Source organism: Oryctolagus cuniculus, chromosome 18 (assembly GCF_964237555.1).
Source record: "Oryctolagus cuniculus chromosome 18, mOryCun1.1, whole genome shotgun sequence".
Classification (NCBI taxonomy): Eukaryota; Metazoa; Chordata; class Mammalia; order Lagomorpha; family Leporidae; genus Oryctolagus; species Oryctolagus cuniculus.
The window spans coordinates 31,125,663-31,153,158 of NC_091449.1; the positions used below are offsets into that span (position 1 = coordinate 31,125,663).

General features: G+C 39.5%; 1 protein-coding gene across 1 annotated transcript in view; it reads right to left on the reverse strand.

The window, feature by feature from the left end:
- ITFG1 (integrin alpha FG-GAP repeat containing 1) overlaps window positions 1-27,496 on the reverse strand; it is a 240,511-nt gene that overhangs the window by 148,604 nt on the left and 64,411 nt on the right. The window contains exons 7-8 of the mRNA XM_008248375.4: window positions 8,963-9,024; window positions 397-478 (exon numbers count right to left, since the gene is read on the reverse strand). Of these exons, the coding sequence (XP_008246597.1) occupies window positions 397-478; window positions 8,963-9,024 (144 nt within the window). The remainder of the gene's footprint in view (window positions 1-396; window positions 479-8,962; window positions 9,025-27,496) is intronic.

Below are 27,496 nucleotides of genomic sequence, written 5' to 3' on the forward strand. Positions count from 1 at the left end.
CCTACATTGTATCCCTAAGATTTATCATTATGCATAAGAAAATATTCCAAAACAAAACAAAAATGTGAAATCTGAAACATTTTTGGTTCCAAGCATTTGAGATAAAGAGATATTCAACTACCACATGAAAATTTCACAATAATCATTATTTGGCATTCTCTAGAAAGCCTCAATGGACTTCTTGTTTTGGATCTTATACCTGCAAATTGGATTAAGTTATATTTTTTAAACATACATGCCATAAATTCCTCATTTTGGTATGGAGTTGATCCCAAGCCACACATAATACTAGAATAGGTATTTTTTAAATCCCCAGTTAGTTCTGAATACACTGAAGTCATTTCCTGACAAGGTCAGGAAGAGAGGAAGAACTTGAAAGGTTAAAAACCGTCTTACCAAAGTCTGCAAAAGCTGACTGTCCAACCACGAGCATATTTTGAGGTTTTCCAAACACATTACTGACAGAGAAGTTTCCACCCTGTGAAAGGCAGAAAATTGTGAATTATTCCATCATAACCCACTCAATACCAAGTGTAAAATAATGTATTTTAAATGAAGCAAGGAAAGAAATAATTTAAGGCTTTTGTAATAATGCACCAAAATTAATTTCTATTTTTAGTTTTACTTTTACTAAGAAACAAAAAACTACTGTGAGTTGAAAAAGAATACATGAATTTGGAGTGTCTTCCGTGCTGTCAATTCTGTTATAACATCATTATCAAGTCATCATCATAATTTTCGACAAAATGAGTATCTTCTACTTCTGAGTACTATGGAAGACTTTGAAGATATAAGAATTTCCAGTCCAGTTGGAAGACAGAATATAAGTTACAAAGAATGAGTATTTTAAGGTAACAGAATAAGTGGTATGAGTAGGTAGCAAAGACATTATGTTTTAAAGGTTTGAAGAAAAAAATCTATTGGGGATAATTAGAAAAAGATATTCAAATGAGAGAATTCTATTGATCTTTAAAGGATCAATTCATTATCAACTCACCCCTGAAACATAGCAAAATATCACAATAGCTGCCAAATGCTAAGTAGAAGTAGCTCAGACAAATAGGAAAAGAGAACCCATGAGACTCTTTATTATATTTATTCTGCCCAGAATGAAACGGCATACATCTGACTTCCAAAAATAGCAAGCGTTTCTTTAAATTGTTGCCTTTTCTTTGCAGGAAAAAGCAAATCACATAGTGAATTTGGAATGTTGAGATCTCAGTTTTATAGGGAGCTCTCTTATCACTAACATCTTCACTATTTGATATACTGACTCTGATTCCCATATACTTTATAATAAACTTTCAGACTAGTTTTTTCTTCATTATTCCTCTAAAGATACTGATCTGTAAATAAGTTCCTGAAGAAATCATCTCTGTAGACAAAGGCACCACTACCAAAGCCCCAAAACCAAATACATAAGGACCATGAATAAGATTTGTTTTGCAAAAGACAATTTTTCAACCCAACATTATTGAAGTATTTTATGCACTTTTCAAGCGACTTTTTTATAGAAATCTTATCTATATAAGGGTATTAAACCTCAGAGTTCCTCTCTAGTCCTACCTGAAACCTGAAATTGCTTAAGAGATGTATCAAAGTTGTCAAATTTCTGACTCAACTGTTATATGCCTTTACACTTAAGAAAGATCGCACTATTACAGAGTGGACACAATGTTTCTTAAATGAATGGAAAGATCTCTCAAGATACAGCAGCCTCACATGAGATACAGCTGATATCAAACATACTGAGTCAAATGAATGAATTACTTTACTAAAGGTCTGTGAAATATGGTAAGGACATCTAGCAATGTTTTTAGATATACCCTCATAATTTTTCCCATCAATACACACTGTGGGGGCTGGCACTGTGGCTTACAGGGTAAAGCCGCCACCTACCATGCCAGCATCCATATGGACCCTGGTTCGAGTCCTGGCTGTGCCACTTCTGACCTAGCTCCCAGCTATGGCCTGGGAATGCTGTAGAAGATGGCCCAAGTCCTTGGGCCCTTGCACCCATGTCTGAGACCTGGAAGAGCTCCAGGCTCTTGCCTTCAGATTGGTCCAGCTCTGAGCCTTTGCAGCCATTTGGGGGAGTAAACCAGCAGATGGAAGACTTTCTCTCTGCCTCTGCCTCTCTGTAACTCTGCCTTTCAAATAAATCTTAAAAAAATAAAAAACACTGTAAACTTCCCAAGTGATAGCTTCCCATGTATAAAATGCCACATTACCAGTATCATTAGAGAAAGAGTAATACCCTCTTCCAATTAATGAAGAGTATATAGAACACATAATACATATGACAGAGCTGAGGAAATGACAATGTTTTATTTAGATATATATTCCAACATTATTACTCCTCGTTTTTCACTCTACTTGGCAATACAAATCTATATTACTTAATTTCCTTCAGAATAGTATCATTTACATATTACTTGATAAAAATGATTTAATAAACTGCATCAATGTTATCACTGTCATTAGATTAAGTTTTAAAATGTATTTTATTTTTGCTTATTTGACAGGCAGAACAACAGAAGAGAGATGGAGGGAGAAATCTTCTAGATACTGGTGCACTTCCCAAATGCCTTTAACAGCTACCACTTGGTCAGGCTAAATCCAGGAGCCTGTAACTCTTATCCAAGTTTCCCACACAAGTGGCAGGGACTCAAGACTTGGCTATCATCTGCTGACTTCCAGGATACACATTAGCAGAAAGTTAGATCAGAAAAGCTGAATAGCTGGGAATCAGGTACCCCATTATGGGATGCAGGCACCCAAGTGGTGGGCTAATATACTATGCCACAACACCAACCCCTATATAATACATTTTGAAGTAGAACATGACTATACTTGTTTTCAGAGATGAAGCTGCTATGTAGTTATTTGACCTAGGAAGACAAACGTGATTATTATTCTTTCCCACTCTGAATATGGTGTTTAAAAGTGTACTAGACTAGGAGACAGATGAGTGGGTTCTAGTCCTGCTATCTTTGGAAGTTGTGTCACTTGGAGACAACCATACTGCTCTGGGGTTTGGTTTTTCAACTGTTGATGGTATAAAGGTACTATGTACTATGTACTTTCAGAATTCTGGAGAGGATTAAATGTAATGACAGATAAGAAAGTGCTTTGGAAAAAGTAGTAAGTGTGGTATCTGGCACCTACTGTCAAATGTATTTTTAAGTTTTTTTTTTTTTTTTCAACTGACTCATGGACTCCAATATGTGTCCTAGCCTTTTATTTATTTATTTTTTAAAGATTTGTTTTATTTGAAATGCAGAGTGACAAGAAAGGGTGAAAGTGAGAGAGAAGGAGGAATCTTCTACCTGTTTACTCCCCAAGTGCCTCCAACAGCCAGTTCTGGGCCAGGCTGAAGCCCAGAGCCAGGAATTCCATCTGGGTCTCCTACATGTGAGGCAGGAATCCAAGCACTGGGTATATCATCTGCTGCCTTCTCAGGCACATCAGCAGGAAGCTGTATTGGAAGGGTTGGAGTACGGGCTTGAACTGACACTCTGCTATAGGATACAGGCCTACATGGTGGCTTAACTCACTGTGTCACAATACCTATCTATCTATGCCATTCTTTCCTGTGGTGCTCTTACTGCCTGTACTGCTTCCCTTAGGTTCAAGATTGGGTCAGCTCTCTAGTTGCAGCTGTCTTTATCTTTTCTTTCGCTGATTTGGTTAGTGATTTCTTGAGCAATGACTTAAGAGTAGAAACTTTAGGGACAGATCTCTTAGTTCAACTACCAGTTCCACTGTTTGTAACCTTGAGGCCTAACTTGTTTTTTCTTTAAGGATCAGTTGGCCAGCGCCGTGGCTCACTTGGCTAATCCTCCGCCTGCAGCACCGGCACACCAGGTTCTAGTCCCGGTCAGGGCGCCAGATTCTGTCCTGGTTGCTCCTCTTCCAGTCCAGCTCTCTGCTGTGGCCCGGGAGTGCAGTGGAGGATGGCCCAAGTGCTTGGGCCCTGCACCCGGATGGGAGACCAGGGGGAGGTGCCTGGCTCCTGGCTTTGGATGTGTGCAGCGTGCTGGCCATAGTGGCCATTTCAGGGGTAAACCAACAAAAAAGGAAGACCTTTCTCTCTGTCTCTTTCTCTAACTCTGCCTGTCAAAAAATAAAAAAGGATCAATTGACTTATCTCTAAAATGCATTTTACATGATTTTTGTGAGGGTTACTAAGGTAGCTCACATAAAGTACTTGGTATAGTGCCTATCACATAGTACATACTTAGTTAGCACTGCTATTTGCAGTAGGAATAGCAGTAGTAAATGCCACTACTTCTGCTATCACCCAAGAAGCAGTGATTTCTGGTATTTTTTGCTTGAATCCCAACCACAACTGCTATGTTGTAGCAAGTATCCTTTCATGAATAAGTACTGATGTAATTTTTACATTAAATGTCAACGTTGCCATATTAACACTGTTAAGAAATCACCAGGAAGCAATATGTGACAACTGTGTGAGCTTAACTTTACTCTGGTAAAGTAGTAGTTCCACACTGGGGCAATTTCATTACTCAGGGATCATTTGGCCTTGTCTGCAGACATTTCTGATTGTCACAGTTGTGGGCAGTTACTATTAACTACTTAGTAGATGCCTACTTTATGTAAGAAAGCTCTCCTACATAAAGAATTATCTGGTCAAAATGGTGATATTACCAAGGGTAAAAATTCTGAGTAAGGGTGTCCAAGGGTGTCTAGCTTTGGCATTCTTGATAACTCTTCATTCACGACACTTACTTACTCTCTTCCTTTAGTGCTAGGCATGCATTTTGAACTACTTCCTTGACATGCCTCTATTCTAAAATATTTTTTCCTGCCTCCAAATAAGATACATCTTCTGTTTCTTCTATTTCTGTTCCAGGTCACCAGTAGAAAACACAAGTTACTGTTGCATTAATGGTGATCCTCACTTTACTCCTTTAGTCATTCACCTCTTTTCCCAGTTACTGTAAATTCTAGCAGGTTATCTCTATACCCCCAGATTTTTTACATCAACCTATCTGATATGCAGAAGCCAGATTAACTGTTGAGTCATGAAAACTCTAATCAGATTTAATGTCTTCTCAATGAATTTTTAAATAATCAAAATAGCTTATAAGTTAAGGCTTTTGCTGATCTTGTCTAAACCAATTTTTCTAATTTTATCTTTTAACATTTCTTTCATGTTCTGGCTCAAATCAGCCACTCTGTTTTCTTTCCGTCCTCTTCCCTTCTCACTTATAATCACTAAAATCCTGCAAGTCTGGACTAGCTACTTCAAATGCCATGTCTTTCTTGAAGACTTCACAATAATTCTGGTCATATCAGATGGAAGCAACTGCTCTGCCATTCTCCTCCTGTAGCGTGAGATTTATACTTCTCATCATACCAGCCAGAGCCACTTCTACTTACATCTCAGCCCTCTTCCTGGCCCATAAGCTCTGTATCTCCCAGAGCACTACATAAGACCCTGTATAACATCTGATCTTCTGCAAAGACTTGTTTTAGCTTTTGTACTTTTAATAGCTAATATGGCTTTATAGCTTTTGTATTATTTTTGATCAATTAATGTCTCACTGAATATAATCATTCATTTGATAAAAACCGTGCTTTATCTCAATTAACTTTTAACTCACATTCTCCTTGATTTGTACTAATGACTTACTTATTGTTAACATACAACATTTTCTCTGATTAAATTTTTATTAGGCTCTTCTGAAACCTTTGCTTGACTACAACCAACTTTGAGATAATTCTTTCTTTCCTTGTAGAATTCAGTTTTAGCAAGAATCCTGTAATGCTGGCAAGAATTTTTCACTCTCAATGTCTACCCAAATTCCTTATCCCACAGAATATCCCAGTTAATATCCACTAATTCTGGCCTGCGTTCAGCAAGCATTTTGTTAGGTCAGTTTAGCACAGAATTACTCTTTTATTAGTAATTTCCCATGCACTGACACCAACCCTGTTCCTTGAGTATCAAGATTTTCCTACTTAGGAGTCCAGGTCTAACTCTCTACCCTATTGTAAAACCTCATTACAGAGTTCCTTTGAGTAAAATCTGCCTTATCATCTTTAACAAGTGTCTTAGTAATTTTTTCCTTAATGGTTACTCACTGGATCCAGCTGCTTTATAAAGTAAGAGTACCCTTAGTCCTCATTGTCCATCAAATAATTTTCTCTAAAGACAACAGTTTTACTGGGAAGACAGATTCCTATTAAAATCTAGGAAAAAAGAAAGAAAATAGATTTTTCTTTATTCCTATTGAGTTGCTTCACTGTACTGATTGTCTTTACATCAGACTAGGCTGAGAGAACAACTTATACTTAAAAAAATGCTTGAGTTACGTGTTTGAAACACTGGTTAAGATGCTGCTTAGGAAACCTATATCCCTCATCTAAGTCCCTGGATTTGACCCTGCTTTACTTGCAATTTCAGCTTCCAGCTAATGCTCACCTTGCAAGGCAGTATGTGATAGCTCAAGTGTCTGCGTCCCTGATACCCACATAGGAGTCTGGGATTGATGTCTGGGGTCTCAGCTTTGGCCTGGCCCAGACCCCACTGTTTTCAGCATTTGGGGAGTGAACCAGCAGATGGACAACCTCTCTCTATCTCTGTCTTCCAAAATATAATACAATAAAATTTACAGAGTGTTTTGTAACTTTGGATGCACATTCTACTTATTTGTAGTAAGTAACCTTCCCCACAGTCAAGTAGGTTAATCAACACATCTTTCATTTTCTTCTTTTTTTTTTTTAAAGATTTATTATTTATTTGAAAGGCAGAGTTACAAAGGCAGAGAGAGAGAGAGGTTTTCCACTCATGGTTCACTCCCCAGTTGGCCACAATGGCTGCAGCTGGTCCAATTCAATGCCAGGAGCCTAGAGCTTTTTCCAGGTCTCTCACATGGGAGGGGCCCATGGATTTGGGCAATCTTCTGCTTTCCCAGGTCACAGAAGAGAGCTGGACTGGAACTGGAGCAGCCAGGACTTGAAGCGGGGTCCATATGGACCGGCATGGCAGGCAGCAGCATTACCTGCTATGCCACAGCACTGGCCCCTGCATATCTCATTTTCTAACTCGAGATACAATCCAGGTAAGAATGGCCATCTTTAATCAAGCATCATAAAGCTATAATAATCATGTTTCTATCATTAGAAAAAAATAATTATTTTTAAAATAGTACATTAAAAAAGATGTCTTGATTTAGATGTCTTAGTTTTCTTCATCTCAAAGAAAAAAGGATCAAATTGATTAGCTCAGAAATAGTTATAAGCTCTGATCTTGCCTAAGAAAAAGCCTGTCCTCATCTTAATTTTCTTCCTTGAAGAAACTGAGTCATGCCCCAATCCATGCTGTAAGACAATGGCTGACAAAGAGTTTTCTTCCACAAGTTTATGCTTCACATTTTTCATATCTGCTTACTTTTCTTCAGCATTTAGTAACATCTATGAAACACTACAGGTGTAAGTTGGATTGAAGAAAAGACAATCTGGAGTAAACAGATGGGGAATCAAGAGATTTAAAGCTGAAGTTTGGTAACTGTCTACATTGTGCCAGGCATGTTACATATATTGTTTCATTTACTCTTTACAAATATTCTATGAAGCAGAGATCTTTTATTTATTTATTTATTTTTGGATTTACTTATTTATTTGAAAGTCAGAATTACAGAGAAAGGGAGAGACAAAGGGAGATCTTCTATCTGCTGGTTCACTTTCAAGGGTCTGCTATGGCCAGGGCTGGGCCAGGGCGGGGCCAGGCCAATGCCAGGAGGTAGGAGCTTCATCTGGGTCTCCCACCTGTCTTAAGGGGCCCAAGCACCTGGGCTATCTTCTGTTGCTTTCCCAGGCACATTAGCAGGGAGCTGGATTGAAGTGGAGCAGCTGGGACACAAACTGGAGCCCATATGGGATTCTGGCGCTGCAGATGGTGGCTTAACCCACTGTACCACTGGTTCTCCCCTCCCCCTCATTTTTATTTATTTGAAAGGCAGAATTAGAGAGAGAGAGAGAGAGGGAGAGACAGAGAGATTTTTCATGCACTGGTTCACTCCTTAAATGGCCTCAGGAGCCAGGAGCTTCATCCGGGTCTCCCAAGTGATTGCAGGTACCCAGGGACTTAGGCCATCTTCTCTACTTTCCCAAGCATATTAGCAGGGATCTGTATAGGAAGCGGAACAGCCAGGATGGGAATCGGTGCCCATGTGGTGGCAGGTTGTGGCTTCACCTATAATGCCAAAATGCCAGGCCCTGAAGCAGAAATCTTAAACATTTTCACATGAGGAAGCTTTCCAAATGAGGAACATGACAGCGGTTGCCGTTTGACATGTCTCAAATCCTGTGCTTTACTGAGCAACCTAAAATTCAACTTCAAAATTTAATCTTTCTTATAATCTATATCACAGTATAAATAAAATAAAATAAAATAAAATAAAATAAAATAAAATAAAATAAAATCATGACATCAGTTTGGGAATCTTGTACTCCTAAATCACAAGAAAAAAACCTATTGGGGAAGACTTGTTCTAAATCCTAGTCAACTTGGCAGTAACTTTAGTGTCTGTTGTTTTTATTTCTAAAAGTATGCCTTAAGGCAGAGGAAAAATGAAGCCTTTTATAAAGGGTTTTCTTCATAAACCATCATGCTGACAAATTAAATGACAGTAACCTCTCCCAACAGCTGACAGACTAGCAGGGGTCCTGTTAACATGTGCATTAGGGCAGACTGATTGGTTTAATTGGCAGTCATGCCTAAAAACCTGCAGAGGAGTTGATGCTGAATGAATCATTTCCTTCAGCAATATTCAGCAGTTTGAATGCAGCAATGCAGCCAAAGGTTCTTAAAGTTGCTCCGTTTATTGTTGAAACCAACCAACCAAGTGATTACTTTGACTTTATTTTCTAAAATTGTGTGCTTTTATGGAAAGCCATCATTTAAAAATGCTTCAAAGGAAAGATTTCTTACCAAATTTTCCCATATCTCAAACTGGAAGTTATTAGAGCCAGACAATGTTGTGAGGAATAAATCTAGAAGGAACATAACAGAAATGTTAAGTTTTATAGGCATACTGATGTGTACATTTAAAAACAGGAAGAAATGTAATACATTAAAAATTACTACTACAATTCTATTTAAATAAATTTTAAATTATAGTGACAACTTTGATCCCATTTAAAAAAAAAAAAAGAAAGCAGATGATCCTGGGTTAGTGCAATAAGGAAAATGTGTTTAAAGCGTGCCTTTGGTGTTTATCCTTCAAAAGCATTCTTTATTTTCAAGAACAATTATGCAGAGCACTTTGAAGCCCAGGATATAATCTTGTCCATGACAAGGTGAAAGGTGGTGTTCTTATCGTAAGCACTGTATATCATAGTGAGGTTTCAGCATCATTTTAAATCATGGATTTCAGCACCCAAAATCTTTAGCACTCATGTCATATGAGAAACAAACTGTTTCAAATTTTGAATAAAGAAAGTTTGTTTTATTGGAAAATACATCAATTTTAATAAACTCTATTTGAAAAACAATAGGCTGAAAGTCAAATCAAACTTCCTATAATACAAAAGTCAGTTGAACTGTAGTGTCATTATTACATTGCTTGCATAAAGGCAGTTTTATTCAGTGAATACTAAAGATTTTGAAATGATGAGGTAACTCTCATAGGAACCAAATGACATCTTTTATGCTTTACAATGTGGAAATTATTCAGAGTGACATGAAGACCATGACTATCTTAAAGGAAATATTTTTCCTTCATATTAAATATGCTTTGAAAACTATCATTCACATTTTAGCGTGCTTTCTGTAAGGGTTTTACATGAATTTAATAATGCTGATTTATACAATAATTATAATTTTAAGACTTCCACAAAATCCCCAGAAAGATAAGTGATTTATTATTCTATAATGAGTTGAACTCCTCATTTCAGGTGGAACCATTATGTCCAAGTATTTGTATTTGTTTCCATAACACCAAACATGCTTTGCCTATGGATTCAGAAGTATAGCCTTTTATGAAATTAATCAATTTCTTTTATGCCACACATGTAGTCCCAATTAAGTTTACTACCATATTCCTCTAGGAAAATCTCAAACAACATCTGAGGTTCGCGTGATGATATTCCAGTTCTGTGTCATTCTCCCTTGTATTCTCTACATTGCCCTCAGTATGATTAAAAAACAGTGCACATTTAATCTCATTCTTTTTCTTCTAGAATGTAGGGCAAATCCCTTACATATCAACTGAAGGCTGCCTTACCTATGTTTTCAGGGATATTTCTTGCTATTCTCTCACAAGAAGGTTGTATTACAGAAAGACCAATGCTACTGACAGACTTTATAATATTCTTTCACATCTATTCTGTACATGCCATTCCTTCTCTCTGTACTGCCCTTCTACATCATAGCCATATGATGAGTCATTTCTTTAAATCTGGCTCACTAGACCCCAGTGGAAAAAAGAAGCCATCAAAGAAGGAGGTACTTTTCTCTGAAGGGAGGAGAGAACTTCCACTTTGCTTATGGCCCTGTCTAAACACTGACAGAGTTTGTGGACTCAAAGGCTTCCACAGCCTTGGCAGCTTCTGTCATGAGCCTCGGGTGATCACTGACATCAAAAATAAGAGTGTTAATTGTTAAGTCAACAACAGGAGTCACTGTGCACATACTTCCCATGTAGGACCTCTGTCCTTAATGAGTTGTACTATGAGAATTAACGGTAAAACTTGTTCTCAAACAGTACTTTATACTTTGTGTGTGTGTAAATTGTTGAAATTTTTACTTAGTATAGAGTTGGTCTTCTGTATATAAAGTTAACTAAAAATGAATCTTAAGAATGGGATGAGAGAGGGAGTAGGAGGTGGGGTGGAGTAGAGATGGGAGGATGGGTATTGGGGGGGAGAACCTCTATATTCTTAAAGCTGTACCCATGAAATTTGTATTCATTAAATAAAAGCTTTCTTAAAAAAAAAAAAAAACTGGCTCACATGGCTCCTTCCTTCCCGAACAGTTGGCACTACATAGGCATACTTCTTTCTCCCTTATTATTCCTCTATGATACCTCTATCATGATGATTATTAAAATATACCATGAAGTTCGGGTTTCACATTTTTCTTTCTGGAGCTTCTTGGGAGGAGGAGTCATGCCTAATTGATTTTTGGTTCCTATGTACTTGGCAATAGTATGTGTTCAGATGATTGTTGAATAACTAAGGGACACCTGCTGTATGTATTTTGTGATTCCTGAAATTTTGCTTGGACTGTCTAAAAATAGTTACTCTACTTCATCTTTAAATGGAATGCCTTGGGAAAAGAAAGGTCTTGTGTTAAGGCATTTTATTAAACATAAGTATGAATGATTACAGTGACTACTATAGTTAAGTGTTCAAAAGCTGTTATATTTGGAAGAAGTAAAAGGGGCAATCATGCTGGCACCTAACACAGGTGAATTTGTTCACATTCAAGAAACAAGCTCTTGAAACTCTTAACCAATCTGAGAATAAATGAGGAGGCATCTTGCCAATAGGAGACCAAAGGCTCAGTGCCCTGATAAGGCAGTAGTTTCATGGGATTGGAAGAAATATTCTGTTCCTATGTATGAGCTAAGCAGGGATGCTTAGGGCAAGTGACAGATGACTACTAACAACTGTCACTGATGTTGTATTAGTCTGAATATATATTTGCATTTAGGGTGATAACTTACGGGCTTCCTGTTGCTTCATGAATATCTATAAATTTTAAGAACTGCAATACACCATGCTGACTCTATTTCCATAGTTTCACTAGCTATTTATTTAAAACTCTGAAAAGTAGCACAAGCTAGATGACAGACTTGAAGTATGACGTACAAAATCTTTTTTAAAAATCTTATTTCAAAGAAATCACAGATCATTAAAATTATAGTAGTATAACATTCTCATACATAGGTGAAATGGTCATTTTCCCATTCATTTATTATTTATACTCATTGTCTATATTCCCACTAAACTAGGGTCTTTTTGTTTTTTAGTTGTTAAACTTCTTATTAGGCAAAGTATTAAGCCTTTTTACTATAATGTAGATTTAAATATGTTGTATCAAAGAATTAAAAGAAAAAGAAAGGGAGAAGAGGGTAAGAGGGAGGGGGGAAGGATGGAGGAAAAGGGGGAGCAAATATCATTATGTTCTTTTTTTCTTTTTTGACAGGCAGAGTGGACAGTGAGAGAGACAGAGAGAAAGGTCTTCCTTTGCTGTTGGTTCACCCTCCAATGGCCGCCGCGGCCGGTGCGCTGCGGCAGGCGCACCACGCTGATCCGATGGCAGGAGCCAGGTACTTCTCCTGGTCTCCCATGCGGGTGCAGGGCCCAAGCACTTGGGCCATCCTCCACTGCACTCCCTGGCCACAGCAGAGAGCTGGCCTGGAAGAGGGGCAACTGGGACAGAATCTGGCGCCCCGACCGGGACTAGAACTGGGTATGCCGGTGCCTCAAGGCGGAGGATTAACCTAGTGAGCCGTGGTGCCGGCCTCATTATGTTCTTATTATTCTATCTACAAAGCACACTGAGTCTGTTAACAACTAATTAAAAATTGGGGCCAACGCCGAGGCGCAGTAGCTTAATCCTTTGCCTGCCATGCCGGGCATCCCATATGGGCGCTGGTTCTGGTCCCAGCTGCTCCTCTTCCAGTCTGGTTCTCTGCTGTGGCCTGGGAAAGCAGTGAAAGATGGCGCAACTGCTTGGGCCCCTGCACCCACATGGGAGACCGGGAAGAAGCACCTGGCTCCTGCCTTTGGATCGGCGCAGCTCTGGCTGTTGCCACCATTTAGGGAGTGAACCAACGGAAGGAAGACTTCTCTCTCTGACTTGCCCTCTCACTGTATGTAATTCTATCAAATAAATAAATAGAATCTTTTAACAAAACTAATTAAAAATTAAAATAAAAAATTTATAAATGGGTTATAAAAATTAGTGGAGCCGGCCGGCGCCGCGGCTCACTAGGCTAATCCTCCGCCTAGCGGTGCCGGCACACCGGGTTCTAGTCCCGGTCGGGGCGCCGGATTCTGTCCCGGTTGCCCCTCTTCCAGGCCAGCTCTCTGCTGTGGCCCGGGAGTGCAGTGGAGGATGGCCCAAGTGCTTGGGCCCTGCACCCCATGGGAAACCAGGAAAAGCACCTGGCTCCTGGCTCCTGCCACTGGATCAGCGTGGTGCGCCGGCCGCAGCGCGCCGGCCGTGGCGGCCATTGGAGGGTGAACCAACGGCAAAGGAAGACCTTTCTCTCTGTCTCTCTCTCTCACTGTCCACTCTGCCTGTCAAAAAAAAAAAAAAAAAAAAAAAAAAAAAAAAAAAAAATTAGTGGAGCCTTCTCCTTGATTACGAAAGTAATATGTGCTTGTTCTATGAATTTTAAAAACTATGGCAATGTTTAAAGAATATAAAAATTACTCATAATTTCACCCCCAGAGATAAGTACCATTAACATGTATATATATTTCCGATCCTAGACAGGGGTGCAGGGTAAAGGGTACAGGAGTAGAGTGGGTAGGCCACACTATATGTGGCTGAGCTCAGTCCAAGTGTAGCATTTTTGTGGTGAGTAGCTCTGTTTCTTTGATTTCTCTCATGGAATAGCCTTGCCATGTCATACCCAGGAGGGTCTGTGAGAAGGGATTTAATTCTTCATGTTTATCACCACTCATACCCATCTCGAGTACTTTAGCTGCTCTTCATTACTGGGAGAAAATAAATTTGTTAAGCTACTAAAAAATAAAAATCCTATTTCATTATTCAATTATGCAAAGAACAAAATGAAAGATTCATTATCAGGAGAAATAAAAACTGAGAAAATTAATTACTAACAATTCAATATAAAGAATTATGCCTCAGAGTTTGAATGAAACAATTACTAGAAAAAAATTTAAGTCAACAAAGCAATAAAATCTCACCCTTCTACATGGTTCACTGTAATTCATGTAATTAAAGGGGAAGTACTCAAGAAAACCTAATGAATGCTGTGACATTGTACCCAGGTCCCATCTTAGAAATGAAGAACTTATTCTCTCAGCTGATGGAGAGTCAATCTTCTTTGTAAAAGCTTCTGGGCAAGCCTGAAGGAGAAATCTTAGTGCCGAGGGATAAGAATGGGCCTGCTCACTACAACTCAGCACAACACTGCAGGACTATTTTCACTTTTGGAGATCCTCAGGGGGTCAGCTGATACTTTTACTGATACAGAATTTCCACCCCACTCTTCTTGCTTTCCTTCCTTAGACTGGCATTGACTATTAAATGTACTCTTCAAAATAAAACTTAATACACATGAATCTCACTCTCAGAGTCTGCTTTCCAGGGTACCCAAACAACAACATTTGGTACCAAAAGTGATCTGAGAAAGCACACACTAAGATGAGACTTTGAAGTGGCTCACTTGGGCTAGCAATAATGATGCTCTCATGGTGGTAGGGGTGGGGGTGGGGGTGGGGCAGTAAGTGAGACCAGATAGCCCCATAGATAGCACTATCTTTAACAATGCTGTCTTGGCATAGCATTCTGGTAGAAGAGAATGTACTATTATATGTAATAATTTAAGATTTCTGAGAAATAGGAGGTAAACTAAATACAAGGACAGTGGAAATAAATGGCTATTTTTAGGCTTAAATGATGAAACAGAGGAAAGTCACAAAGGCTGTGCATGCTACATCAGAAATCAGTATGTAAGGCAAAGGGGCTCTTGGATTATAATAGATTCTCATCTCCTGATGCTGGTAGGGAAAGAAGACCATGGATAGTAAGAGCAGAAAAACTTCCAAGAATGCTAAATTCTCAATCTACGCGTATCAGCTACATTCAGGTTAGGGTCTTAGGTAGAAAAGATTGCTACTTGACACATGGATTGAATAAATCTGATAAACTGAATTCTCAGAATCACTTAAATCTTCATAGTCTGGTGAAGTAGCCCACCATTCACACAACAAGGCTAGCATTCTCTTATAGTGAAGGTAATGAAGTTTCTGCCCTAACAAGGAACATGCTCCTCCATTTCTACAGTCTGTCCTACCTTCTCTCCTGATTTCCAGGCCAAAAAGTAGGGTTAAATTACCCAGTAACCTGATAAGGAATGTGATGGATATGTAAGAGAAAAAGAGACTATTTCTTGAACTAAATCCAGGACCTAGGAAACATGTATTGGGCAGGAGCCAGGGGAGTATGCATGAGACTATACTGTGTGAGTGCTTGGTCAAGGTCAGTGTGAAAAGTTGGAAAGATGGGGTGTGGCATAAGGAGAATGGGCTGGGAGGATGAGGCAGAATAGAGTTGGTGAAATGGTGATTATGTTGGACGGATTCCACCTTGGAAGTGATAGGAATTCATTTTACAGTAATGGACCCAAGTATTCTGGATATGGATGAACCTTTCTTATCTTGGAGACTAAATTAAAAAAGTGAATAGAAGAGTGAGCACTTGCAGCAGTGGCTGAGGTGCTGTTTGGAATGTCCACATCCCCTTTCAGAGTGTCTGGGTTCAAGTTCTTGCTCTGTTCCTGATTACATCTTTCTGCTAACACACACCCTGGAAGTAGCAGTTGATGGCTCAAATACATGGGTTTCCTGCTCCCACATGGAAGATCTAGACTGAGTTCTTGGCTCCCAGATTCAATCTGACCCAGGCCTGCTAATAGTGGACATTGGTGGAGTGAACCAGAGGATAGATGGAAGATCTCTCTGTCTTTTAAATAAATAAACAATACAAAATTTAAAAAATGCAGTAGAAACATGATTACTGACATCACTAGCACTGACTTGAAGAAATAGCCCGTAACAAATGATTCTATCATTACTTATGGAAAATTCAGGATGTAAGCGCTAAGCTATGTTTCTTCATTACATTTTTTAAGAAATAAAATAGTGGCCGGCACCGCGGCTCAATAGGCTAATCCTCCGCCTTGCGGCGCTGGCACACCGGGTTCTAGTCCTGGTCGGGGCACCGGATTCTGTCCTGGGTGCCCCTCTTCCAGGCCAGCTCTCTGCTGTGGCCCGGGAGTGCAGTGGAAGATGGCCCAAGTCCTTGGGCCCTGCACCCCATGGGAGACCAGGATAAGCACCTGGCTCCTGCCTTTGGATCAGAGCGGTGAGCCGGCTGCAGCGCGCCGGCCGCGGCAGCCATTGGAGGGTGAACCAACGGCAAAGGAAGACCTTTCTCTCTGTCTCTCTCACTGTCCACTCTGCCTGTCAAAAAAATAAATAAATAAAAAATAAAAAAAAAAGAAATAAAATAGTAAAAACATCCAATGTATATACATTGTCCCCTAGAAGCTACATAGTCAAGTAAGGGTATATAAAAACTTTAGATGGCTTTTTGCTTCAATTATCTCTATTCATTGCTTGAAAGAACTAAGCTACTGCATTTTAATGTTTATGAAGTACAGCATAGCCTTCCCTTCAAATGAAGAGCCCTCTGTTTAAAGCTGGCATCAAAAGTGCTATGCTTTGGATGTGGTTTGAATGTGTCCCTCAAAGGTTCAAGTGTCAGAAGCCTGGTCTCCAACGTGGCAGTGCTGAGGTGGCAGAACCTTTAAGAGGTGGGACTTAGGGGGTCATGGGACACTACCCTCAGATGGGTTTACTACTGGTATTGTGGAGTGGGTTGGTTCCTGTGAGAATAAGCTGTTATAAAAAAAAAAAACCAGCAAGCCCTATCCAACTCTGGTCTCTTGCTTCTTGTCTTGTAGCATCTCTCCGTCTTGAACTTCTGTCACTGTGATGCCATTGCATAACATCCTTACCAGAACTAAGCAGATGCAAATGCTATGCTCTTGAATCTCCAGTACTGTGAATTAAACATCTTTTCCTTATGAAATACTCAGCTTCAGGTATTTTATTACAGCAACTGAAAATGGACTAAGATAAAAAGTTTTAGAAATTCTAGAAATTTAAATCACAAGTTTGACTACATGAATTAGGAAAGTCATAATAAAGCTTAATGATTAATAATGAGCACAAAATATCCTTCCAATACACTATGGTATGAAGGAATAGATTTAAAATTGTGATTCCTGGCACTGTCTATATCCTTTCTATGTAAAGTCTGCATATTTTAAGAAAAACATTCCAAAAGGAATTTTAAGAAAGTATTCACAATTTAATTTCCAAAGAAATAATATAATGGTTCACTTGGTAAAACACATTGTTGATAAAACATTTGTAGTAATTTCTGGAAGTTTCAGGCATTTCCGCCAAAAACAGTTCAAAGCAATATCATAACATATACTGTTTATATCTGTCCCATAGCAGCTCCAGTTTTCTTAGGCCCAGTTATATTATTAGAAGAGTAGCTTAAGAGTAGAATAAAGGTAACTTTAAAGCCCCACTTGTTCATAAAAAGAACATTGAAGGCCATATGACTGCTGAGACAAACCAGTGAATGCCAGCAACTCTCATTCTTTGCAGCAGCAGTTTAAATGTATTCTGTAACTTAAGGTATGAACTCTATCTTAAGAGGGCCCCACACAAACAAAATGATCAATCATTAAAAAGGCACAGGACATGCAAAATGACTAAGATTCTCAAATGGGAGACATAGTAGGAAGTAGTGGCCTTAGATGAACCAAAAGAGCCCAACACTGACCAAAAAGGACAGTAATTAACTAGCTCTAGGCAATTGTCATAGTTTTGGGGATATAAATATTTAACACAAAAATTTATACTCTTGAAATAGTGAAACAATTCGAAACATTTAAACATAATATGGACAAAAAATTAAAAGCATGCATGCAGAATGATTTTGGGCCAGAAACACCAATTTTCAACCTCTAGAGATTAATGGTGTAGTTATAAATTTGTTTGCAGAGATCCAACCCTACATGCTGTATTTCACAGTATTAATTAACTCTGCCAGGGGCTGGTGTTGTGGTGTAGTGTGAAAAGCCAATACCTGCAGTGCTGGCACCCATATGGGTGCCAGTTCAAGTACTGGCTGCTCCACTTCAGATCCAGCTTCCTGCTAATGTGCCTGGCTGGGAAAGCAGTGGCAGATGGCCCAAGGACTTAGTCCCTGCACCTACTTGGAAGACCCAGAAGATGCTCCTGGCTCCTGGTTTCAGATTGGCCCAGCTCCAGCTGTTGCATCCACTTAGGAAGTAAACCAGCAGATGGAGGATCTCACTCATTCTGACTCTCACTATTTCAAATAAATAAATAAAATCTTTTTAATAGTTCTTCCAGATAATATTCTTAACAGAAGCACTAATTCAGCAGGATAATATGAAGAACCTGTTTGAGTGTGTCCTCACTCTCAAGACACCCTTCTTAGGAAGATGTCAAAACCTGGAGGAATAATTTCAAAATTTTTACTTTTTTTAAGTTCATAATCTTCTACTTAGATTTCTCCTCCCTTTCTTTTCTAAAGTTGAGCCCCAAAATGAAGATTCACCACACTTAGAAGACAGCTCTGAGTACCTGTAACTTAAGAGTGTACCCAAAACAGAAAGACTCAGATGCTATACTCTGGAACACAGGCCCACATTATTACTGAAAGCCTAATGCTAGGTAAACAATAGGCAAATTCTCACCCTATAATAACTTCATCAGTCAAATCATGATCAGAAATATGTTAAAAAAAAAAAGGTTGGATTTACCTCAGTTTGTATATGAACATGAAAATCTTAGAACAAAATAATAACCTCCCATCCAGGCTGCTGGCAGCAAATAATGACAAAACCTATTAACTGCATTGAAATAAAATGTCTAAAGGGGTTATGAAAAGGGGTTATGATTTACATTTGTTAAGGGTTGCTAGTAAATTAGTACTGGATAAATTCTAATGACTACATTCTTTAAAATGTGCTTTTAATTTTTCAAAGACTTTTTTAAAAATTGTTTTGCTATTACCACTTCTTATTTATAAATTTATTTATTTATTTGGAAGTCAGAGTGACAGGGAGAGAGGGATTTTCCATCCAATGGTTCACTCCCCAAATGGCTGCAATGGCTGGGGCTGTGCCAGGACGAAGCCAGGAACTTCTTCTGGGTCTCCTATGTGGGTGCAGGGCCCTAATCACTTGGACCACCTTCTGCTGCTTTCCTAGGCACATTAGCAGGGAGCTGGGTCACAAGTGGAGTAGTCAGGGCATGAACAGGTGCCCATATGGAGACAGGTGTTGCAGGTGGCAGCTTTACCTGCTATGCAACAATGGCCAGTCCCCTAATTACTACATTTTTTTTTTTTTTTTGACAGGTAGAGTGGACAGTGAGAGAGAGAGACAGAGAGAAAGGTCTTCTTTTTGCCGTTGGTTCACCCTCTAATGGCTGCTGCGGCTGGCGCGCTGCGCTGATCCGATGGCAGGAGCCAGGTACTTATCCTGGTCTCCCATGGGGTGCAGGGCCCAAGCACTTGGACCATCCTCCACTGCACTTCCCTAGCCACAGCAGAGAGCTGGCCTGGAAGAGGGGCAACCGGGACAGAATCCGGCGCCCCGACCGGGACTAGAACCCGGTGTGCCGGCGCTGCAAGGTGGAGGATTAGCCTAGTGAGCCGCGGCGCCGGCCTAATTACTACATTTTTATCATAGGAGTTATCATAAACTTGGGTGTTGAATTGTTCAAAGAAATGTAATCAAAGTAGTTATGATAAGTTAATGATCTTCAAAGACTCAACAATATTTTGAAGTGTACTATTTTATGTAACATACTCTCAATTGAAGTCACATTGTTTCTTTAACCTCTGTGAGGCTAAGAACTTCAGGAATTTGGGGGAGATTCTACAGTTTCAGTATTTTTATCATGGAATGTTTTGATGGGTTAATAGACATTAATTCAAAGCTCAAGTAAGAAAAGACCCTCTACCTGCTAGAAGAGACTTTTCTAGAAAGCAAAGAACTCAATAAAGATAATATTTAATGATGGAAAGAACTGGACTATAGGAACTTAGCATCACTATGATTTCTGATTTTCCCATCAATTCTCATTTATGTAAATTTACTTGCAGTTGTTTTTAAATACAAATGTTACAACTGAGTGCTGATTTTTTTTTTTAGGGCAATGATGTCAGCCTGCATCCACTTGGTTTATGCACTAGCACCTCCTACTTCCATTAGCCCCTTTCATTCCCATATCCTCATCCTTACCATGTCCACCTGTGCCTCATTTACAAATTTATAGACATTATACTTGCTAATTGCTCAACAGCTGCCTACAAAAACTACACTATATGAAAAAGCTTTTATTTTGGCAGCTGGAAGATGGTATGCTAGATTTTTCCCAATGAAAAGATTTTATGTCAGTCTATGGTGATATTAAAGGATGTCCAGAAAATGCATTTTTAACAGAATTCCAAATTTTCATGACATGATGGAAACTTACACATGGGGTTTGAGTTAGAAAAGAAACCCCAATTTTGATCACAGAAATACTGGCCAGATATTTAAAAATCAAACTCAATCTGAAAGCAATTCGTTTTTTAATTAGCACAATTCAATCAAGGTGTTTAATACTCTACTCATAACAGGTCTCTCATAATTGATACGTCAGACTGAACTGCAAAACACAACAGAAATGATTGAGAGATGACCAGGCTCCTGGCAAATTGGCTCAAAGGCCCTATTGTCGGTAGATGGTGTACATGTGTTGTAGGTAAAGATGTGTTCCAAAGCAGAGAACCAGCAACATGTACCAGGACAGGAACCAGGGATGCCTGTAGGAAACTACTGCTGATAGTGGAAAGTGCTGTTGCGACCAAAGCTGCAATAATCAGAGCAACAAAATAAATAATGTGCATTGGATTATAATGTAAACTATGAACTAAATGTCCATAGCCCACGCTGACCATATTAATGCCTTACGGCTGCCCTAATTAATCTACTGCAAACTCAAAACAACAGAAATCTACTCTCCCATGGTTCTGGAGGCCCGAAGTCTGATGTCAAGGTATATGCGGAGCTGCACCCTTATCTGGGACTCAAGGAAAGAGTCCATTCCTTGCCTCTTTCAAATTCTGGTGGCTGCTGATGTCTCATGGCTTGTGGCTGCATCACTCTAAGCTCTGTCTCTGACTTCATGTGATCTTCTCCTCTCTGGATATCAGCTCCCTTTCTGGTTCTTCTGAAGAACACTTCTCACTGGGGGTAGGGCCCACCCAGACAATCCAGGATGATCTCTCTTGAGATCCTTAATGCAATTTCATCTACAAGGACCCTAATTTTATCTGCAAAGACCCTTTTCTAATCTGATTACCTTCATAAGTTGCAAGGGTTAAGATATGGACATGTTTCGGAGGAAGCCACCACTCAACTCACTCCATAATACCAAAAACACTATTGAATATATAAATGATTAAATAAATAGATAAATCAATGGGGGAGAATAGATAAATCTCCCATGCAAAAGCATTTCAAATAATGTGTGAAGATTCCCACCTCAGGCAGGTGCAACATTACTCCCTACTCCATGAGTGCAGGCTGTGTATAGAGACTTCCTTTCAAGGAGTGCAGTGGGGAAAGCAATGGAGAGAGGAACTGGACCATGGAGGTGTGATGAGAGGTAACATCGCCACCAATAATGTTAATACCACATGGCTCTGATAGGACATGATAAGAAGCACATGTACTCCAGTTGTCCTTGTGAAAACCTGTGACCCCAGTCTAACCATGAGAAAAGCATCAGGTAAACCCAAACTGAAAGGCCTTCTACAAAATACTTGACAAAGACTCCTCGAAGCTGGGAAGGCCATGGAAAACAAAGGAAAAACTGCCTGAAAAAAATGCCACAGTCTAAAGCAGCCTAAGGAGACGTGACAATTAAATGGAACAGATGAAGGGCATTCCCTGAAAACTAAGGAAATCTAGGAAATGTGTACTTGTTAGTAACGTATCCATATTGTTTTATTAATTGTGACAAAGGAACCATGCAAATGTAAGATAAGGATCACTGAATGGAGGGTCTATGAGAACTCCTTGAAGGATCTGTGTAAGTTTTCTGCAAAACAATAAAACATTTTTGAAGCATAAAAAAAAAAAAAAAAAACACAACAGAAATGATTGGCTGAGTTTAGGAGGTTATTTCTCTTCTAAAACCAAGGACAAGGATAGTTACAAATACAGAATGAATTATTTAAAATGATTTAAACTCATAATCAAGCAAAAACAAATCTCTGAAAAGAGTCAGTTATGCCTGAGAAATTCTAGAAACTCGATCTGTGTACTATCCCTCTTCTTGACTGTTCCCTATTCTCTTCCTATACACTGCAGAGGAAATCTACAGTCTAGAATAACAGTAACTATAACGAGACACTATGTCTATATTGTTTCCACACATAATTTCTGGAACTTACTGGAAGTGAATATTTTTGTTGAATCTAGAGCAGTGTGGTGAAAAAATACTTGAAGTGCAATAAATTCCATTAACTTGGAAAAAGTAAAGTGAAGTATTAACCTCCCCAAGATTCATTTCCTTGCCTGTAAAATGGTGTGGCTAAACTAAAGGATCTTTAAGACTTTTTTTCAAATCGTATCCACTCACTCATCCAAGACATTTTAAGTATCTTTTATGTGCTTGGCACTCAAGCGTTAGAGAGTCAAACACAAAGATGCATGCTCCTTATTTCTGAGGAACTGTTTGTCCCTACAGGAGACAGATGTGGAAACAAATATCAAGAGGCAGTGTTTCTGCTAAAATCCTGAACGTGTAATGAGTTGGCAGAGATGCTCACTGCTAAGATGAATTTGGGGAGGACTTCACTGAGAAAGTGACATGTACACTGGTCACAAACTTAACCAGTTTTAGATATTATTATACTCAAATTAGTGAAAAGCTAACACTACCAATACATGAAATTTTGTAGTTTGTGAAGCTTTTTTTTTTTATTTTTATTTTTTGACAGGCAGAGTGGACAGTGAGAGAGACAGAGAGAAAGGTCTTCCTTTGCCGTTGGTTCACCCTCCAATGGCTGCCGTGGCCGGCGCACTGCGGCCGGCTCACCACGCTGATCTGATGGCAGGAGCCAGGTACTTCTGGTCTCCCATGGGGTGCAGGGCCCAAGCACTTGGGCCATCCTCCACTGCCTTCCTGGGCCACAGCAGAGAGCTGGCCTGGAAGAGGGGCAACTGGGACAGAATCCGGCGCTCCGACCGGGACTAGAACCCGGTGTGCCGGCACTGCAAGGTGGAGGATTAGCCCAGTGAGCGGCGGCGCTGGCCTTGTGAAGCTTTTAATATACCAAGTCAGCTACAATTGAACAGATACTTCTGACAATCACAAAATTGCTGGCACATACATTCCAGCTGTATACAAGCTGAAGTTAAAGATAATTCTGAACAGTGAATAATTTCTTCAGGATTATGGCAGCTGAGTAAAGCACTCTCTGAACTTCACATATGAAGTTATAAATATATTTATATTGAAGCTGATGTATAATAGTGATCAAACACAAAAATTAGATATATATGAAATGCATTAAAACTTCCTGACAAATAGCCACAAGAAATAATTTAAGAAACTTATTGATAACTTTAAAAGTGTATCCTAAACAATATGGAAAGAAGAGTTGTAGTACAAATAGTAAACCTTATAGTGACTAATAAACCTCTAATCAATCTTACTTCTTTCCAGGCTTCTCTGCTTGCTGCAACAGCAGAATGCTATTTATAGGTCATATGAAGAGTACTCACTTCCATAAGGGAGACTTAACCTTTCTTTCTGAATGTCAAAGGGCCTTGCACGAGAACTGGAACTTCTAGAATTTGAAACTGAAAACTTAATTAAAACAATGCATGGGGGGCAGGGGGTAGGAATGGCTTATTATGATTAAGTTCTAATGCTCTTTTGTGTATTTATCATATTTAACTTACAGAATAATCTATAACATGGCAGAATAATCATATACAGCTTCTGTTATAAAACCTTTATTCTGAAAAAGCTGTATCAAAAAAAAAAAAAAGAATGACAAAAGGTATGGACATAAGCTTACATAAAACCCACCTGTTATTGTTCCTTGGTATTGACTATATTTAGGTGTCCAAACACCTATCAAATAGAAAAGTTCCCTTTTGGAATGACAATGGAGGAACTGTGCAGACCTGTTGAAGCAGGTCTTCTTTCTTCTTCCATTTTTTAAAAATTTATTCATTTATATGAAAGGAAGAGAGAGTGGGGGTAGGGGTGGAGAGAATCTTCCATTTGCTGCCTCACTTGCCAAATGGCTGCAACAACCAGGTCTGGGCCAGGTTTTAGCCAGCAACCAGGAATTCTATCCTGTTATTCTACATAGGTGACAAGAGACCATGCACTTGGGCCATTTTCAGCTGCCTTCCCAGGTACATTAGATGTATCAGAAGCAGACCAATTGGGACTTCAACAGGCACTGACTGAGAAATGATCTACAGCGCCATCCCTGAAGACCTGCTAGGCAAGCCAAGAAGGTCAGAAGCTACAATTTCTATGCAGCAATTGCTGTTGAGCAGAGGAGCTATGCTGGAACAAGGACAAGGCTCAGCCATTCTCCCCAACTGTGCAAAAGCGATAAACTTTGGAATGTATTCCTTGCCCTTGAAACTCAATTGGGTCTCACACCCTATTGCCTTGATACCTTACCCTACATTATTTTCCAGGTTCCCAAGGCCTTGCCCAGTTCCTGGAATTCCCCTCCCTGCTCTCCCCCTACCCCCATCCCCAGCCCTAGCCCTCCTCAGCCACATGCTCCATCAAGTACAGGGAGGCAGATGGTCACTCACCCCTATGGATTTATTTTCTCTGAATAAATGTGGTCTGGCTGTAAATTCATACACTGCCTCCTCTCTATTTTGCGACTCTTTTCCTAACATTTTGGTGCCCCGTGTGAGGAGGCACCAATCTGCAACTCTTTTCCTAACAAGTTACTCAGAGGGAGGTGCATCAATTGTCTCTCAGCTCTGGAGCCATGACTCAGAGATTTTGTTCAAGACAGGTAAGCTGCAACACAGACAGATACCTAGCTCTCTGGTAAGGGATTAGGTTTATCTGAAATAGATGTGAGGAAGGTCAAGCCTAAAGGTACACTCAAAACTAATGGAGGTGCAGTAGAAAGCAATCAAGTGCACACTACTGGCTTCATGAAAGAAACAACCTAAACCATGGGCTAGGAAGCCTACCACAGAGAATCAGGGAAAGAAGAGACAAAAAGAGACTTTCTGGGGTCTGAAAAAAACTTACAACATCAAAACTGAAAAGGAGTCCAAACTCAATTACATTAGATTATGAAGCATTTTATGTCTCCAAGTTATTATCAAAAACAACAGAATAATCAGCTGCAAATTAGTGAAGTCTAATAGCTAAGTGAGATCAGGAAAAGAGAGCTTTGCTAAAACTGCTGTCACTTAGGATGATTTAGAGCATATGCAAAGCTGTAGGCTTTAAGGAACAATATCAGAGATATCACACTGCAAGGAAAATATTCTTCACTAAAACAGTCCTGTTAGTCACTAAACAAACAGGCAAACAACATAATACACTTTGTGGTGGGTGGAGGAGTGAGGAACAGTATTCAAAGTTACTACAATATATTATTGTGATAAAAACTGTACCCCTGTTTCTGGATATTTGACTGCTGACAACTTTTAAATTTCACCCTTTACTTTCCCTGCTGTGTCCCACACCTGGGAAAGCTGATGGGAAAGCAGATAGGAAAGTGTGGGAGTGACATTGGCCTGGAGTTCACACAACACAAGTCCCATGGCCCTGCACAGTAACTCATCTGGTACCCACCTCCACATCATAAAACTAATAAGCAAATAACAAAACAAAAATCTCCAAGCCAGTCTCGTCTCTCTGCTTTCTTAACCAATTTTAAGGTCACCTTGGAAGGTCGGCACTGATAATCTCAGGAAGCCTCATTACATGCGTAATAGACTTTTTTATATCTCTTGATAGGTGTATCATTCTCCACTTCTGAACCAAAGTTTAGACAGGTGACAGGCCATACTTTTCCTGCTAGACGGACACAGTAGTTATCTAAAATGACCAATGAGAAGAAAATGTGATCTATATACAAGAAAAGGAATTGGTAGAGTTGGAAACATACCAGGGGATTCCAATTCAATCCCATCAAGGTGGCATGTGCCAATGCCATCTCACTACTCCAAGTGATCAATTTCAGTTCACAAGTGATCATAATGAAAGGACTAAGAGTCAAAGGGAGCACATAAACAAGTCTAGTATCTGCTAACACTAACCGATAGAATAAATAAAGGGGAGAGTGATCCAACATGGGAAGTGAGATACTCAGCAGACTCATAGAATGGCGGATGTCCTAAATAGCACTCTGGCCTCAGAATCAGCCCTAAAGGCACTCGGATCTGGCTGAAAAGCCCATGAGAGTATTTCAGGCATGGAAAGCCAAGACACTCTGGCAAAAAGATCTCTGTGAGTGAGATCCCAGTGGAAAGAACAGGTCTTCAAAGAGGGAGGTGCCTTTCTCTGAAGGGAGGAGAGAACCTCCACTTTGACTATGACTGTGTCTAAACAAGATAAGAGTCGGAGAACTCAAGGGGCTTCCATAGCCTTGGAAACTCATAACTAGTGCATAGGGAGATTACTGATGCCATAAACAGGAGTGTCAATTGGTAAAGTCAACAACAGGAGTCACTGTGCACTTACTCCTCATGTGGGATCTCTGTCCTTAACGTGCTGTACACTGAGGCTTAATGCTATAACGAGTACTCAAACAGTATATTTCACTTTGTGTTTCTATGGGGGTGCAAACGACTGAAATCTTTACTTAATGTACACTAAACTGATCTTCTGTAAAAAAAAAAAAAAAAAAAAAGAAAGAAATTATCAATTCCCAACTTGACTCTCACTGGGATTAAACATGACAATAGGTCTGATCTGATTTCATCATCATTTTAAAAAAATCATCTATTATTTTTCACTTTATGTTTCTGTGTGGGAGCAAACTGTTGAAATACTTACTTAAGGTATACTAAGCTGATCTTCTGTATATTAAGATAATCGAAAATGAATCTTGATGTGAATGGAAGGGGAGAGGGAGTGGGAAAGGGGAGGGTTGTGGGTGGGAGGGACGGTATGGGGGGGGAAGCCATTGTAACACATGAGTCGTACTTTGGAAATTTATATTCATTAAATAAAAGATAAAAAAAAAAAAACAAGAAAAGGAAACCAAAAAAATGGTGATAGAAATTGTTATAAGAGCGAGAAAAAAATGTCAGAACTAACAGGTAAAAACATCAAACTATATTTTAAGAATTAAAGAAAAAGGGATTCTTTTTTTTTTTTTTTGACAGGCAGAGTGGACATTGAGAGAGAGAGACAGAGAGAAAGGTCTTCCTTTTGCCGTTGGTTCACCCTCCAATGGCCACTACGGCTGGTGCGCTGCGGCAGGCGCACCGCACCGCACATGAGAAAGGGATTCTAAGATGGATGAATAGGGAAAAGACATGCCAATTTTGACCAGGGGAAGGTTGCAGAAAAAAAAAAAACAGAGGAGTATATTCCCAGTGGAGGGTTGGAGAAAATTCTGTAGAGGAGATTCTACAGAAAA